The following is an 18,047-nucleotide window of genomic DNA, read 5'->3' as shown; positions in this document are numbered from 1 at the left end:
TCTTTAACCAGACTTACTTACTATGGACTATTTATACTCAAATATCCAAAAGTAGAGGTAGAATCTAAAGAGTCAGTTCATAATACTTGGCTCACTGTCCAAGAATGGATATATAAACAACAGCTAGTTTTTAAAAATATGATCAATTTATACCTGCTTTAAGTGGGATGATATATTTTCTCTTCTTTAATAATCAGAATTGGTTATTAAAGAATAATAATTTACTGCAAAGCCACTGAACATGTATGTTTTCCAAAAGTTCTTAAGCACTATTTCACAAAAATAACAAATTATATGTTCATATATATACATATATACACATATATATGTATGTTATGGGATGAGAATACAGATGTGAACATAATTCAAATTTAATGTATTTGAAATGTAAAGTAAAAATATAATACGCTGGAATAGAGTTATGCAAATTGCATGGGTACATTTTTGACCTAGGGATAACTTCAGTGTGTTCTCTAAATCCATTTTAAAAAAGAAAGAAAGAAAAAAACGGAGATAATCTTTTGATATTTAAAAAAAGATGCATAGATTTTTCTTATTCTAATGAATTAATAAGTTACGTATTTTTTAAGAATTAGCATAATCAGCTCTTTATGATTACGTACTGCCTCTGCTTAATTTCAAACATTTTTATTACTTCAGTCATTTGACACTGTTCTCAAAGGAATCACCTTACTATAATTGTTTCGTTCTTAGACATATGTCTTTTCATTAGATGTAAATGTTCGAGTTAGGAGTATTTATTTTTAAGCATTGTAGTTTAGAATAATAGAAACTATGGGATTAGGGTCAAAAAACTTGGGTTTGACTCTTAAAACTGATTTAGCAAAGAGATCTTGAATGCAATGTAATATTTTTAAGCTTCATTTCCTCTTTTGTGCAGTAGAGGGAAAACTGTATGTTTAACTGCGTTGTTTCGAGGATCAAATGATATAATGTATATGAAAAAACACAAAGTACTATTTACATACTTTATTATTACAGCCAGGAAATAACCTTACATAAACCATTCAGAATGAGTGCTCTTTTTGTTTTTTAGATACTCAAGATCAATACACACATAATTAACGTGTGGGTCATAGAGCCATTTTTTTCTTTGCCTAACAACTTTATTGACCTAAACACTTCACCAGCGATCTAAGAAGTTGGAAAGGTTACAGTAAACTTTCAAGGCTTAACACTTTTTTTTTTTTTTGTAGTTCGCTAACAAGGTTAACAGTCCAACTCTTCGTGCACACCAAACCTGAGAATTACAAATAATTTTTAAAATACATAAGAGTTAGTTGTGCAGTTGTTTACATATTCATCATGTTTTACAGAATGATGACGCTATTAAAAAATAACCAGTGCTAAGACACTGCATGGCATTGATCCACGGCCACGGAGCTTCGGTCTTGCATTGTTTAAGATGATGTAGGTGGCTCAACATTGTGTCAAGTTGCACCTTTAATATTAGTTGTGTATCAGAAGAGGCTTTTTTTTCCCCCCACTGTTTCAACAAGGCTTTAGGAATCTACTCAACCCAGCCGAAAAGGGTTAAAGGAGTCCGGCAGAGGGGAGTAGTGCAGAGTGAGTGTGTAAGTGTGTGTGAGCGCACAGGACAGAGGCATCGAGTTGCGGAGCGGACTCGTACACAAGTTCCAAAGGCCACCGTGTCCGCGGTAGTCGGCCCTAGGGGGGCCGGAAAGGCACGGCCTGCGCGGAGCGGGCAGCGCCCTGAGGGTCTAGGGGGCTGGGTTGGAGGGAGAGGGGTCTCGTGAGGGTTTCAGGGCGTGGCTGGAGTGGGGGGCGCGCGGCGAGTGTGCGCGGGTGTGCGCGCGCGAGAGGGCGAGTGTGAGCGCGGCGAGTGTGAGCGCGGCGAGTGTGCGGCCGCGTCGCCATTCCCCGTGACGTCAGAGTGTATTGTTGTGAGCGGGGCCGAGCGGAGCATCCCCGGAGCTGTCACCGCGGCGGCCGCGGCGGCGGCGCAGCGCGAGCCCCCAGCGAGCGAGCCCGGCCGGCGCCGCCCCCGCCCCCGTCCCCGGCTCCACCGCCCCCGCCCCCGGCCCGCCCGCCGCGCGCCGCCGCCGCCGCCGCCCGCGCGCCCCCACCCACCCCACCCCCTCGCTCCATCCCTCCCACCCGCCGCCGCCGCCCGCGCGCCTCCCCCCGCGGAGCGAGTGCGGGTCACCGGGTCACTGGGTCATTGTCTCCGCGCCCGAACCCCGAGCACCCCGTGGAATCCCCCACGTCATCATCAGAACCATCAATGAGATGCAAACATGAAAGACAAGAGGAAGAAGAAGGACCGCACCTGGGCCGAGGCTGCCCGCCTGGTACGTACCGCTCCCCGCCCGCCGCCCGCGCGTCCCGCCGGCCCCGCCGCACGCCCCGCGCCGGCCTGCGGCGGCGGAGACGGCCACTTCCAGCCTGAGCCGCCGCCCGCTCGCCGGGCTCTTGCTCTTTGTTATTCTGCGGGAGTGGGCTCGCCCGGGGGCCCGTGTGTGTGTGTGTGTGAGTGTGTGTGTGCGTGCGTGCGCGCGCGGAGGGGCGCAGCGATTATCTCGGGGAGCCCGGCGCCCGCCGCGCCCGGGACCGCCCGGGACACTTCTCCCGGTACTTCGCTCTCGGGGCTCGGCTGTACCTCCTCCACGGGTGAATTTACGAGCGCTCGGCCCCGCTCGACTTCCCTCTCTGCCGCTCCGGAGACCTTTGTGTGGCAATTACCACTCCCTCCCGGCCCCTCCACCCCCCGGAATTTCATCAATAACTCTCTGTGCACGGTCTGTGTGTATGTTCGGCGTTTGTGAGTTCATACATTTTACACGTGCATGCACGGTGTGTGTCCGACCCGGACTTGTGGGGCGTGTGCATGTAGCCTAGGTCGTTGCGTGTCTGTGTGCCGTGTCGTGTGCATTATGTATGCACACTGATACGTGCATGTTTTGTGTGGATCAAGTTCGTTGGTGTTTGTAGGTATTGTGCTCTGCCCGATGTTTGTGTGTACATTCCATGCACGTGTGTGCAATTTTGTGAGTGTGTGTGTCCGGGTGTGTGTGTTTGGTGAAGTTGGGTCAGTGTCATTTGTAGCGGGAGGTTATTAAGAGTGTACAGCTAGGTGTGTTTCACTGCTGGCTTCCTGGGCGGTGTTACTTGGCTGCTTTTCCTTTTCTTTAACCTTTCGGAGCTTACGTTTTAATCAGCGAAAGAATGTCTCTATAGAAATGCTTGTTGGCAGAGGGGCGTCGGCGACTTTGGTTTGATGCATGTGTATGTGTGGGTTTTTCTTTTTTTCCCTTCATCTTCTTCTTTTAACGGACAGCTGTAAACGGTTGTTTTTTTTTTTTTTTAAAGGATATTTCTGTACAGTGTGTCTCACGGGAATGCAAGGCATTACATTTGAAGCTCAGCCTTTCAGGGTTTCGGCTGCATAAATTAAATATTTATTCACCAACTTACTATCAGTTATAAATTGACCAAAAGAAAGCAGACTGCATGCAGCGGGGGTGCGGGGGGAGGATGGGGGGGAAGACCCCAGGATATGTTACTGGGTTGACTTTGTAAGGGTTGTTTTACTGTAACTGTGGTCGGGGTTTTTTGTTTGCTTGTTTTTGCTATTTTTTTTTAAAAAAGCTTTTGGGTAACTACATCATGTTCAAGGAGAACATTTGTCAAAAGTAATTATCTGAGTTCGGTTGAAGGGCCTTGCTGGTATGTCTCTGGATTCTGGCAAAGGGTTTTAGATAATTGACCCTATTGCCCTGCGAAGAAGTGGCAAAAGTCCTTTTTAATTGAGGTCTAGTTATTGGTAGCTGAGGTGGCCAGGCCCCTTTACTTCATCTTTTAATTTGTAATAGGGTATGTTATGATTTCTCCCCTTAACCTGTGATCGTGTTAATTGCTAAATCACTCACTGTCTGTGGATGAATGGGCAGGTGATAGTCATTCTCTAATGAACTACATCTGGGAGAGGAAACTTGTTTGTGAGGAATATGTGAAAAGTAAGCAGGAAGCGTTAAGTAGATGCCAGATTGATGTTATCACTGAATTTTTGCTAAAGCAGAGTACATTACTTATTGTTTGCTGAGCCATTAATTCAGAATTGTGTGAGGGTGTGAAAGGCTTCTGAAAACGCCTTCTTCAGTTTCCTTGGAGCGGCAATGGAGTATTATTATAGAGCTTCAGTGTATGTATTTTAAACAAGTGAACAATGAGTTGATTTATAAATATTTTAAAATAATGATTGATGAATCAGCTGTATCTGCCTGCAGAGAGTTCTTTAATAAGTAACAGTATTCTGATGGAATTTAAAGCTAACCATTTGTATTCAATCAGTATATGTTGCTATTCTTGAAAGTCCTGTGCTTTATTTGATCTAATTATATTGTATTGATAAATCTTGAAATAGGTTTCCGAGTTAAAGTTTTTTGTTAAAAGTTGCGTTTTCCTCTTGCAAAGTTCATTGGTGGGAAAAGACACACTAGGAGTCATCAACACAAAAGAATTAATGATAGACCAGATGTCTCTATTTTAACCAGACATATTGAACTAGTAGTTATGGTAATTTTTCAATTTGGTTCAAGTTATTTTTCCCCTGGTAGTTGTACAAATGTGTATGTGTTCAAAATGTGACAGTTGAAATAAAATACTGAATAAAATAGCAAGTAATTGTTACTGGAAATATCTTTTTCAGAAATTTGCCGTTTGTAGTAGTGACTTATGAGCATTCTTAACTTACTTTGTGAAAAAGGAGAAATGGTTCCATTTGGGTAATAGTGACAGTTGTTCACATTTTCTTTATGATTACATGAATGCATATAGACTTAAACTCTCTTCCAAACTTGCATGAAAAACATTTTACTCTTATAATTGATAGTATTAATTTATACTCAGTGAAAAAGGGATGCCTTTTTTTTAGCATTTCTGTGATAGAAATACTATTATGTATTTTTACACTGCCACTGCTGATTTTGCTGTCGTTGTTGTTAAGGATTTTTAGCCTTTTCTCCGTCAAATGTTAAACCAGATGTCTGATTTTAAAACTAAAGACTAAAGATGGATGGAAAATATGCAACTCAGTATGTGGTTCTTGCAATATATGAACTAAAGAGAGAATATCCAAATTAACGTTAAGAATAACCTTCCAAATCATCCAGTGTACACTATGTATTATATATCTATATCTATCTATATACGTATATGTGTGTATGTGTGTGTATATATATATATATATATATATGTATATATATATATATATATCCTACTGGTGTGTGTGTTTGCATGTGATTATCTTGAACGAGAGGATATCAAAGCAGAGGAAATGCAAAATAGATTTTTTGAACTGAGACCAAAAGCTTATGCTTAAATGTAGCTTGGTATTCACTTTTAAGAAAAATGTATATGGAAGAACAGTTCTTTCTAGAGTAACTAACAACTTCCATTTGACAACAGAATTTTGGTTTTCTTTGTGAGAAAAGTATCCAGCCTCCAAATCTGTAAACTCTGACACTCTGAGTGTCAGCTCCAGGGATTTTATTTTAGATGGAGATGCAGCTATCAAGCTCTACCAGTTTTCTCATAGAAGTATGTCCTGTTTGGATGTGGTGGGCTTGTTTATCTTAGGAAAGGAGGGATGGTGGCAGAATTCCCCTGTATTTTCAAGAAGGCGGTGATTATTAACAGGCTGCCATTTTAAAATAGTAATATGACATCTTTTATTTTCTTTCTGCCCTGCATCAGTTGCAGAAATTTCAGCCTTCAGCCTCCCCCCATCCCCCTCGGCCTTCTGCAGTTGTGGTTGTTACTTAGCGCAGGGCCATTTAATATGGAGTCTGCTCCCAAACCAGATGCATTTTCATCTGTTTTATCTGCTCTTCTGAGGTTGTAGAGTCTCAGAGGATCCCACAATCACATGGAAGTATCTTCTGTCTTAATATATGTAGCCCACAATAAGAATAAAAATCAAAACCATAACTCATGTCGAGCTGGGGCTTTGACTTTAATCCTTTTGACTTTTATCTCAAGTCTTCACTCTGTTACTATAAATACAGTTTAAACCATTGTGAAAGCATCTTCATGCTTCTTTGTAAAAAATGAGGATTTGACAGGACTTTGTTTCACTGCACTGAGGGGTTTCTTTGTTACTGGCTGACCACAGAACATACTGTTATTTATATGTTTATTCTAGGTTAATTCTTTTTTTTTTTTTTGACATGCAAAAATGTTGTTGCTTTGAGAAGTGCTTTTTGATAGTTTAATTAGTTTGTTCTATAGGGAATGCTGCTGTTAAGATAATGGTTCAATGTATTAATTTGTTCCCTGAGTTTCCTTCTATTTGTTTCATTCCTTACAATCTTTGTTTAGTCTCACTGGCACCTGAAAATAAATCTTAATCTTCAGTAGCTTTGTGCTTGGTAACATGGCTGATTTATTTGCTCGTAGTTTAGATACATTCACACAGATAATGAATATCAGTGGGGTTTTTGTTTTTGTTTTTTTTGGTAGTTCAAGGTGACCTTTGGACAAATTTTTAATGGCAAATTTGCCTCATTGTTGGGAGAAAACAGGCACATACCCCTTTATGCCATAGCAGAGTTACTGAAGATTTTAAGTAAATTGAAATTTTGTAAATCATAATCTATTAAAAATTAAGTAGGGGTTTATTAATTAAAGGAAATCTGTGTGAATCTTTTGCACAGTGAAGATTCTTTTGCATAATGCATTATATTCTAAATAAACTGTTAGGGTTTCTGTCAAATAAAGCTGAAGGGTAATGGTAGCTGTTAAACTAGAAAACAATTAATAATTGTTAATGTACTGGTTGCCTTGCCTTTTATCTTTGTATTTTAGAAATAAAGATAATTTTTCAGGGGCGGTGAACATAGGGATGGAGGGGAGAGCATTGGTCCTAGTTTTGGCATTTTCTCACTGTTCTAGTGGAGCTCAGATTTTAGGTTATGACCAGGCCTTCATAACAGTTGAGAACATTTTGACTTGTGATTTGGGGTAAGCCCCAAAGGTGCACATGAGCCATAACTGTGACAGTGCTTACTGGTTTGGGAGCCTGGCTAATGTGTTTGGCAAACGGAGTTTTATTTTCAAAAGCTTACATTTTGGTTGGTTTGATTCAGCTGTTTTCTCTGATTCACACATAGCCTCATCTCTTTACGTCTGTATCTCATCATCTTTCTTTCAGATACAGAGCCTAAATTTTCATTTTGCAATTTGCAAGATGGAAAAGAGTTGAGCAAGCTGTATGCCTCTCGAGAAAAAAGAAGGAGTTTCAAGTTGGAAAAAAAATGTGTTTGAAATAATGAGGAATGTGAACTTGGGCCCAGTGTATAGGTTGTTAATTTTTTATTTCCTGCCGACATGAAAGAGAATTTTAAGAATTCTTTCTTAAGTTTTTCTCTCTTTGACAAATTCTTTAGTAGCAGATGAGCCTACGGTAGCTTTTAGACTTGGAATTTCATTACAGAAAAACTAACTGATAAAGTAATTAAATTTAATTTTTAATAATGTAATCATTTCAACACTTCACTGAAATGCATTGGAAATGTGAAGTATGATCCCTAAATATTTTGAGGGCTCCTACATAGCATATGGTTCAAATGCCAGGGACGATACTAAGATATATCCTTAAGGAGTGTAGAGTTCAGTGGTGGAGACTAGAGAACTTGGAGGGTGACTGAGCAGACACCGACCGTGGGCATCGCATGAATGATCAAGAGGCACTAGTTTACAGATTTACAGAAGGGAGAGGGTGATTGTAGAAGGCTTACTGGATCAGGTGAAGCTTGGTTTGTCCTTGAAATCTGAATAAGATTAAACAGATGATGAGAAAGCATTCTAGGAAAAGAGAACTGCATGGGCAAAAGGTGTAGTGTCAGGTGAGAGGAAGGGTCCAGGGAACAATGAACAGGCCAGTCTAGAAATCTCAGAAGGCTTGAGGGCATGGGCACTGAAATAAAGTTGAAAATTAAATTGTGACCCGATCGGGGAGGGTTTTGAAAGTCATTTTAAGACAGTTGGACCTTGTAAATTGTAGCATGGGTCTGGTGGGGTGGGGGTGGGGGGTAGTAGAAACACACAGCACACACACACATACCCCAAAATGACTCTTCATTGTAGAGAGGGTGTAAGGAATGAGGGTGTCTCTGAATGCTTCCATTACTTGGAAATAGAGTCTAAAAGCAAAATTGATGTTAGAAATATTTTATTTTAAATAACACAACTTTGTTCTGTCCCATAGCCTTTGCCAAATGAGGGATAGTAAACATTAGTAAGTACTATACATTACAGTTGTAGAAAATGTATACAGGGCACTCATTTGCCAAAAATACTCTCTTGAGATCAGTAGGTAGCTAGGGTTATCCCAGTGACTCATTCTCCTAGTGTGGGGTTTAATGATGTGCCCAATATCTTCACCTTGTTTGTAAGGAGCAGGGCTGGCATAGATCTTTTTAAAAATTCTGTGCTGTCTTTCTGATTTTTTAAAAATAATACAAGCATTTTAATGGATGTGAATTTAACGGATTTGTTGCATGGAGGCATGGGGAGGATCCAAGCCTACGTCACACTTATTGCCTGCCTTTCATTTCTCTCTCTTTCTCTCTCTCTTTTTCTAAGCATCAAAACTTTGCATGGTGGTGGTGGTGGTTGTTCACTTATAATTTAAAATCCCTTCTCCCCCACCCTTGAGGTCCTCAGTTGCAGATCCTGGCTCCTTCCTGCCGGGGCTGGGAGGAGCGGCATCTGTACAGAAGGACTTTCCGCTATTTGCCAGCACTGAGTGCCTTGATTGTTCTGCCTTTGTCCCCGCACAGTAGGTAGCTGTGGAAATCTAGCCCTGACTGAAACTTTCCCTGAAGAGCCCTTGGGGAACAAATAGAAACATTATATGATTAGCCACATTGTTTTCATTATTAAACAAATCTACATAAAAGGATAGCAATTAACAGCTTTATCTGCCTGAACTTAGACACCTACCTTTCCTCTTGCCTCCATATTCCCACTTGAAGCGGTTAACAGTTAACTGTTGCTTGTTTTAATGTCAGCAACTGACAAAACTAAATTGGGAATAGGCACTTCTCCTGGTTGATTGACATATAGCCCTCTGACACATTCTTCTGTAGTTTTAAGGCAAATTCATGCCCTGGGGTTAGAGCCAAAGGGCTTGTCAGAACATTGACTTTAATAGCTGAAATATATAACTTAAATGACATCCAAGACCTTAGCTTTGGTGGAACTTTTAGAACCTGAGGAATTCTCCAAGGCAGTGCAATTTATACTTAATGAACAAGCTTAGAACTTGTAAGATTTTTGTCTAAGTATATAGATGTATAATTTACTTTATGATGCAGTTATTTAACATGGGTTTATTTTGCTTATTTTTAGCATAAATTAGTCCATAAACAACTTAGATAATGATTTTTAAAATAATTCCACAACTGATTTTTTTGGAAAGTGTTCCATTCTTCTTTACTAATCCAATAGTTGGTTTCGGAATATATTATTTATGACTTAAAGAAGGGAATAGGAAGGACCCTCTTCATCTTATTCAGAAGACAGATGGCATTTTCAAGATTTTGTTAACTATCGTGTTTTGAAACCTGTCTTAATAAATTCAGGGAATTAGAAATTGAGATTGGATCTTTGTGCTTGTTTTTTCAGCTCAGTCACAGAGAAGACATGATATAGTGAGGCTGTTGGTTATTCTTAGGGTTTTTTTTTTTTAATGTCAAAAGTAAATGGCTACGCATGTAATTTGTGCATGTATGGAAACCTTGTTGACATAGCTGCAGAACTGAGTCACTGGACCATCACGACTCTGTATGACCTTCCCTGCTTCCCCTCCCTACCATGCACAAGCAACAGACACTCTCTTATTTGAAAATGTGTTTATAAGAAAATCTCCTTCCTTTAAAATATGTGTTATCATATCTTCAAAATATCGCAGTCAGAAATTGTCATTCCTAAATTCTCTGTTTAGTCTAATTTCTTATCTCTTTTAAGTCAATCCTAGAAATCAATTCAACTTTTTGAATTAAACTTCTTTGATATTTTCCTTGTTCCCTTTCCATTACTCTTGCTCTTTCCTGCTTGCTTGAGGGTCTCCTTTCAGTTTCCCTCTTAGTGCTGGTATATCTCAGAATTCTGTCTCCCCCCCTCCTTCTTATTCTCCTCTCCTTGGTCAGTCTCACCCACCTCAATGGCAAGTGTCCCAGGATAAGGACTCTAGCCTTGATCCTTTCCTTAAATTTTGGACTTATACTAACAATTTCTATTGTTTATCTCTATGTACTATGGATATTTCAAATGAAATTTATCTAGTTCAGTTAAATATTCATTAGAGACCTCCCACAAATGTACCATGCATTGGGTCCACAAAGAGGAAAGGACAGCACTCCTGTCTGGAGGAGACTTAATCTGTATGAACGTAAACACGTGGTGTCTGTGGAGAGTGGTAAATTCTGCCTTCTAAATATAGCTCACATTTAGCTCCTCCTCTTTTCATTCTCTATATTTTACTGAGTTCTGACCTTCCAACTAATTTCATCACTAATTTCTTTTCCAAATCTTACTTACTGAAGCTGTATTTATCTTTCTAGAACAGACCTGACCTTACTGAATCATTCCTCTGCTTACACTTTTGTGATTACCTGTAAGTTAAAGTCCAGCAGGTCATGGGAAGCCCATTTCAATATCAGAAATCCTTTTGTTAAGTGATGTTTGATTGCTTTCCCTAATAATAGGCAGAATTTAGCATGTTCTGTCCATTATACATCGCACCAACCTTCCCATTGTGTAATAATCTCTGCAACCTTAGATTTATTTTAAATTCTTTTGAAACATAACAAAGTAGTTATTTTTAATATGAGATAGTTAAATTCATCAACATACTTTATCAACTTCTGTGCTCAACTTTATTTCTTGTATTACACTCACTCTCCAAGTTGCCTCCTTCAACAGCTTTTTCTTTTTTTTTTTAATTGAGGGTCTCCAGGTTCATAAACAGTCTTTGTATTTCTGAAATGTTTTTGTTTTGCCCACTCCTTAAAAATCTTTCTTATTAAACTTTTGTATTTTGAGTTAGTTTTAGACTCACATGAAGTTGTAAGAATTAAAAAAGAAAAGAGTGAACAAATGGCCAAATCCTCTCCCTGTCATCCATACCTTCTCCCCAAACCTTCCATATTCTCATAATTTTAATCTGAATACAGTCAAGATTGGGTATACAAAAGTGGTCAACATCAGCCTTTAGGAAGCATTAGCCCCCAAATATGTGGATTATAATTCAAAAAGAGATTCTTTTCACAAAGCTCAGCACATGTTCCATTAAAAAAAAATTGGAGAGACTTAGTAGGAAAAAACTAAGAGATCCTATGTTGCTCTCACCTTTGAGTGATAATTTAACTAGTTGTAAAAGTCTTAGTTGACAATGTTTTTTACCCTTAGTACTTCAGAAATGTTTCTTCATTATGTTCTTGCATCAGTGGTTGTAATACCTTGTCTGTGGTGAGTTTCATTGTTTATTTTTTAAGAGGTAATATGATTTTTGTATATGAGAGTTGTTACATGTTCTCTTTATCCTTGAAGTTCTGAAGTTTTAATGCTTTGTCTTAAATGTTTGTGTTTATTCTACCTGATACCTAGAGTATACTTTTTTATTTTTATTTTTTTATAGCTTTCTGATTGTGGGTGGACTGCCTTGCTTTTTCTTTCTTTTTTTTTTAAAAAACAGCTTTTTAAAAAATTTATTTATTTTTGGCTGTGTTGGGTCTTCATTTCTGTGCAGGGGCTTTCTCTAGTTGCGGTGAGTGGGGGCCACTCTTCATCGCGGTGCGCGGGCCTCTCACTATCGCGGCCTCTCTTGTTGCGGAGCACAGGCTCCAGACGTGCAGGCTCAGTAGCTGTGGCTCACGGGCCCAGTTGCTCCGCGGCATGTGGGATCCTCCCAGACCAGGGCTCGAACCCGTGTCCCCTGCATTGGCAGGCAGATTCTCAACCGCTGCGCCACCACGGAAGCCCCTATACTTTTTTTTTAGAGTGTACTTAATTGTTGCCTTTTTATGCTTTAAAATTTTAATCACGTTTTGGTATAGAACTTACTTATTGTATCGTGTCCCCAGAAGGCCATGAATTCTTTAAAGTCTTCTAAGAGTTCCCACAGCATCTCATAGTTTAGCTTACGTGTTAGCATTAGAAACAATGTGGAAAGGACTCCCCTAATAAGGAACAGGATACAACAATGAATGTGCTGGCTTTGCCAGTCAGAATTATGGATTGCAAGCAACAAAAAACAATTCTCGCTAACTTAAGTAGAAAATGAGTTTTTTTTTGGAGGCCATAAAGTAGTTTATATAATCATCAGGAAGGATCCGGAAAAAAAAAAAAAAAAAAAGGCTGGAAAAATAGGCAGGGATCGGTAGAGGCTGGGCAGCAAAAACACACACAGTCATGCTATAAGAACAGTCTACTTGGGATATGGCTGTGGTACCACTGCCACCACTCATGTCACCACTGTGACTTAGTGCTGACATAGGACACTGCTTTTGCTCCCAGTGTATCATATGGATGTATCATAATCCACTCTCTCTTTGCATCCCAGACTCAAGATTCAAATTCACAGGCAGATGCATCTAATTGTCAGACTGTGGTTCCCAAATCTACACCTTAGCTGCCAGGGACTGATGAGAAGGTGTACACAACCTCTTCGCTACTGTAGTGGAAACATCTCCATTCACATTTTCATAATGGCAATAAAGTCAACAAGGTTAAAACTGAATGCCACATCTCTTCCCACCTCCTGTTCCCAGCAAGTCTGCTCCCCCTTTCTTTCTTCTCTCTATGAAAGCCACCACCATCTTCATAGTTCTTCAAAGCAGGAACTTTCTTGTCATCATTAATGCCTTTTTGTATCTTTTTCCTTTTTATCCAGTAATCACTGAGTTCTGCCAGTTTTATCTCCTTCTCTTCAAATCTTCAAATTCTCAAATATATGCTACACTTATATCCATTTCCACTGTAATTTACCCTGACTCAGGCAGTATGTGGGTTTGGGAAAGAGTATAGATTAATGACAGGCCTAAAAGTCAGGCAGATGTATGTTTGAGTCTCAATTCTGCTGCTTACTATGTGTTTGACTTTAGGCAAATTATTTAACATCTCTCAATTTTAGTTCAATTGTCTATTAAAGGGAATAATGGCATTACAGAGTGGTTGGAATATTTAATAAGATAATATGCATAATGTACTTAAGTACAGTGTCTGACATCAGAAGGTGCCGGTTAATGTTAGTGTCTGGTAGCTCCCATCTTCTTGTTAAGTTGATACAAGCACCTTGTAAGTGGTTTCACTGACTCCAGACTTGCCTCCACTGAGAATCATTCTCCTTATTACATCCACAGCTGCTTCTTCAAAGGTAGAACTGGTTCATGGTATCCCCTTGAGTCTGACTTAGTTCCTGTGGGAAACAGATGGCATTATCTTAAAATGGGTGATTGAAGAAAGTTAGGGCACAATAAAAGAAAAGAACAAGGGATAGTGAGACAAATCGGGGATATCACCAGCAGAAGGATGTAACTCTCCTTAGACTGGAAGGGCCAAGAAGAGCAGGGAGTGGTTATTGCAGTGATGTGGGCTCTGATTATAGGAGAAGGGTGACTGACAAGACACTGTGACCATAGGTGGTGGAACATAGCCACTGCCAGCCCTCACCCCTGCAAGAGGGGAAAACATGCCCATTGACACTCGCTCCACTCTTCTTCCGTCCACTGATCTCCAGTTGGTGCCTCCTATTGGCTGAACCCACCCATTAGTCAGAGGACAGAGGACCTCCATTGAGGAAATTCAGTTGTCAGCCTACTGGGTCACAAAGCTGGGTGGAGAAGGGTAAAAAATGAATCTGGAGTTGCTAATGGGGAATATACAAAGTACCTCTTTTTCAGAAACCCTTTAATAGCTTCCCATTATTCTAAGAGTATTGTGCCACTTGCTTCAAGATCCTTCAGGTTTGTCTTTTGCTTATATCTCCAGTTTCATTGCTTGATTCTCTTACCATTGGCATTCTAAATGACAGTCATATAAAAGTACTGTTAGATCTTTGAATTTATCATACTGTCCCATATTTTGTCTTGACTTTGTACATGTTGTTCCTTCTCTTTGTAAAATCCTCCCTCCCTCCCCTTCTGTTTCTTTTCATTTGGTCAATTCCCACACTTTCTTCAGATTTCAGCTTCCTTTGAGAAGTTTTTATATGTTCCCAAAGCACTTCATAGTTGGGACAGTATATTATAATTAGTTGTTTACTTTCTTGTTTATAATTTTTCCTGAGTGCCTGATGCACTACCTCATGTTAAGATGGTGCTTATTATAGTTAAATAAAGTGAATGAGTCAAAGAAGATTTTTCAGAGAAGCTGTTAGAGCTAAGTTTTAAAAAGTTTTCAAAAGATCTGTAGAACTGTAACACTTCTGTCTTCTTGATTTATTTCCATGTCATTGCTGAATTGTCATTGTACAATCTAGAGAAGGGATCACATTTCCTGAGACTCAGTTGGACAATTGATAGATTTTGAAAATCTGTGTCTACTGTCAATTCACTAGCCTCTTTTATTACTCTGGGATAATAATTTAATGAAATCAATGGCAATGAAAAATATTCAGTTCCTGCCATTAATATGTTAGGTACCATGTGAATGCAGTAAGATATGAACCTTGACCTTTGGGAAATTAACATTAAAAAAACAAAAAACGCTTAGGGCCCAAGAGATACTTTTTTGTAAATTTAAAGTTGCAAGGTGTAGTAGAAATTCAGTAACCTAAAAGTAATCTTCTTTTATGTTTGATTTTAATAAGGTACAATGATGATCTGTAAAGGCTTTCTATGACTCCCAAACCAAAAGGAGAATTATCTAGTATATTGATTATAACACAGATTGGAAATGTTTGCAAAGTAAATAATCTCCTTTATACACATAAGTAAAATATTTATAAGCTTAATGTCATAGCCTCCTTTTGAGAGTGTAGAAATCTGATATAATGATGGAATAGACTTCGTATATCAGTTATCATAAAACATTACTATTACTAAATTAACTAATAATTAAAATAACAATTACTAAAGTGATGACTAATAATGGCTAATAACAGCTAATAATTATTGGGTACTTGTATACCTGATACTACACTAACTTGTTATATGCATTATATTGTTTAATCCTAAGAGCAAACCTAGGAGACACATTGTAGTATTATCTACCTTTTTAAATAAAGAGATTGAGATTTAGAGTGTCAGTTGAGCTTCTCTCAGCTGCGAGTGAAATAAATTTAGTGAAAACTAGTTTAAGCAAAAAGGCTCACAAAACTGAGAAGTTCAAGGGTGGACTTCGGTTGTAAGTGGCTGTAGAGATACAGAGAATGTCATCAAAGTATTTGCTTTCTCTCCATCTTTTGTCTTTGTTTTCTCTTGGCCTCATACTGCAGACAGGGTCCGATAGAAGTCTTGGTCAAGATAAGATGGTTACTGCACCCCAGACCTGCATCCTCCAAGCTTAGCACACCAGCATAAAAAGAATCTCTTTCCCTTCTCCTCCTCATTATTATTATTGTTGTTGTTGTTGTTATTTTATTCAGTAAATGCCCTCCCAGGGAAGTCTTTACTTTGTCCTACTTGGCTGATATAACCATCCCTCACCGACAGCAATGGCCAGGATGAGGTAACATGATTGATTACCATACAGGGATCACATGCAGCAGAAGAAAATTACACAAAAGCACCAATAAAGATGGAAAGTGTGCTGGGAAAACATTATAAATGCCATTGTCTGGGCTTTTGGAGAGGGTGAATTAATTTGCTGAGCTAGTAAGTAGTGGAGCAATGATTAAAACCCCTGTCTACCCAACTTAAGAGCTCTAGATTAAGCATATTAAAGTTAGACACTTTCTTATTCATTCTTTCTGGTATTGTTTTTATGATATTTGTTTCACATTTTCAAGATGTTAAAGCCTAGGCAGCCATTGCGAAGATTCCGAAGATTTCTTTGGAGTGTTTCCTCTGCAACTAACTTTCCTGATTTAGAGGCTAGAAGTTACAATGGATGGTTTCTGTTCTGTTTTCCCAGACAGACAAGTTTCTTTAAATAGAGTTATACTCTAATGGTCTTTATATAATATTTATAACATAGTTTAGCACAATTCACAATCTGAATTCACAAAATACATAATTCTGGATGAAGCTTCCAGGTAGTTTCTGGCTGCAAGTAAATATTTTTATTCGCTGACTAAATGCCAAGTTTTCTTCACGGGGATGATCATGACCCTTAGAGGATGTTAGTTTAGCGAAATAGAGCAAACTGTTCTTTTCCATAATGTAAATCCTCACTCATTTCTCTGAATATTGAGATAAGATCAGCATAAGATAATGACTCCTTATTTCATATAGAATTCTGTGGGCATCACAATCTTATTGCTGTCACTTCTTATTTATTCATTTAATGGCTCTTAGCCTTGTGGAAATTTAACCATACCTTTTCATTTTGATTTTGATTTTTTTTTTGGCCTCACCACACGGCATGTGGGATCTTAGTTCCCCGACCAGGGATCGAGCCCACGCCCCCTGCATTGGAAGCACGGAGTCTTAATCACTGGACCACCAGGGAAATCCCCATACCTTTTCATTTTGGATGAAGGTGGATGGCACTGAGTGTTGATGTTTATTCATGGTCTGCTCTAGGCAGAGATGCTACTGTGTATAAAGAGAAAAACACATTTAACCCACCAGGATCTTTAATGAGGAAATGAGAAAAATAAATAAAGACTGTTAAATATAAACAAAAATATCATCTATCTCCTGTTCTCATCTTTTCCCCAGTTTTTATATGTCTGTTTTACCACTTTTAGCTAATGCTTTCTTCACAAACCAAGTTCTAATACCTAAATGGGAATAGAGGGACTGAAAAACAAAAATCAATGAGCAAATATAGATATTGTGTTACCTTTTAATCTTCTAATGACTTTTCCCCCCCTTTTTCCAGAACTCACTATTAAATGAGCTCGGCTTCATGGTAGGAAATGCAAGATTCATGAAAGTTATTTTCATTTGTTCAAAGCTTTAGTGGAGAATGAGGCCCTTTTTAAATTGGTCCAGTCTTCCCAGTCCATCTTTTCAAGAATTGTTGTCTCTTATTCTCCTGGTACTAGGTGATAGTCATAGGCAGCTTTTAACAAATGAAAGAAGCAACTTGAAGCACATTAAAGGTGTCATCCAGAAAAATGAATGATGAAGAAACAAGCAGTAGGACTTTAATAAAGCTTAGTGTTTTGTCATAATTTTTTTTTTTCTGTGTGTTTCTGCATACACACTTGATCCTAAACACCACAGAGGTTAGGGGCACAGACCAACCGCAGATTCGAAAATCTGTGTAACTTATAGTTGGTGCTTCCTACCTGCAGTTCCTCTGCATCTATGGTTCCATATCGATGGATTCAACCAGCTGTGGATCGTGTCGTACTTACTGAAAAAGATCTGTAAGTGGTCCTGCGCGGTTCCAACCCATGTTGCTCAAGGGTCAGCTATTTTCGGTTGTGTTGGAGAGACCCTACAGGGAGAAAACGATTGTTTTCTACTAAATTATTATTATTTTTTTAATCTCTTCCTCTGTCTTTAATGAATGGTTGACTGGCTATTTTGTTATAGGCCGTAGGTTGGCGCAGGGTGGAACTTCTTTGCCCCTTGAAGTCAGGTGTTACCAGGTGCGTGGTCTTATTCCCTCTAGTCAGGATTTGATTCACCTTTTTCTTTCCCGGCTCTGTTGATCCCAGAAGCTGCTGACAAGATGAAATTTCCGTCACCCTGTGTCTTGATTGGACATGTAGGTGTGAATGAGGAATCAACATCTGTTTTAATCCACTAAGATTTGGGGGTTGGTTTTTACTGTTTCGTATCCCTGCCTGTCCTGACAGACACAGTCCTGATAGCAAAACAGATGTTTTTGTTCCAGGCCACCTTTTCCCTTTGTTTATGAGACACTAAATGCTTCATTACATGCTT

At 39.2% G+C, this 18,047-nt stretch overlaps 1 protein-coding gene across 1 annotated transcript in view; it reads left to right on the top strand.

The window, feature by feature from the left end:
* Positions 1-2,166: 2,166 nt before the first annotated feature.
* Positions 2,167-18,047, top strand: part of ASXL3 (ASXL transcriptional regulator 3) — a 188,286-nt gene continuing 172,405 nt past the window's right edge. The window contains exon 1 of the mRNA XM_082415963.1: positions 2,167-2,333. Coding sequence (XP_082272089.1) covers positions 2,280-2,333 — 54 coding nt within the window. The 5' untranslated portion in view covers positions 2,167-2,279. The remainder of the gene's footprint in view (positions 2,334-18,047) is intronic.

This window comes from Balaenoptera physalus (genome assembly GCF_965194825.1).
Source record: "Balaenoptera physalus genome assembly, chromosome: 12".
In the NCBI taxonomy this organism is placed as follows: domain Eukaryota; kingdom Metazoa; phylum Chordata; class Mammalia; order Artiodactyla; family Balaenopteridae; genus Balaenoptera; species Balaenoptera physalus.
This window is presented reverse-complemented; position numbering and strand designations above follow the sequence as displayed.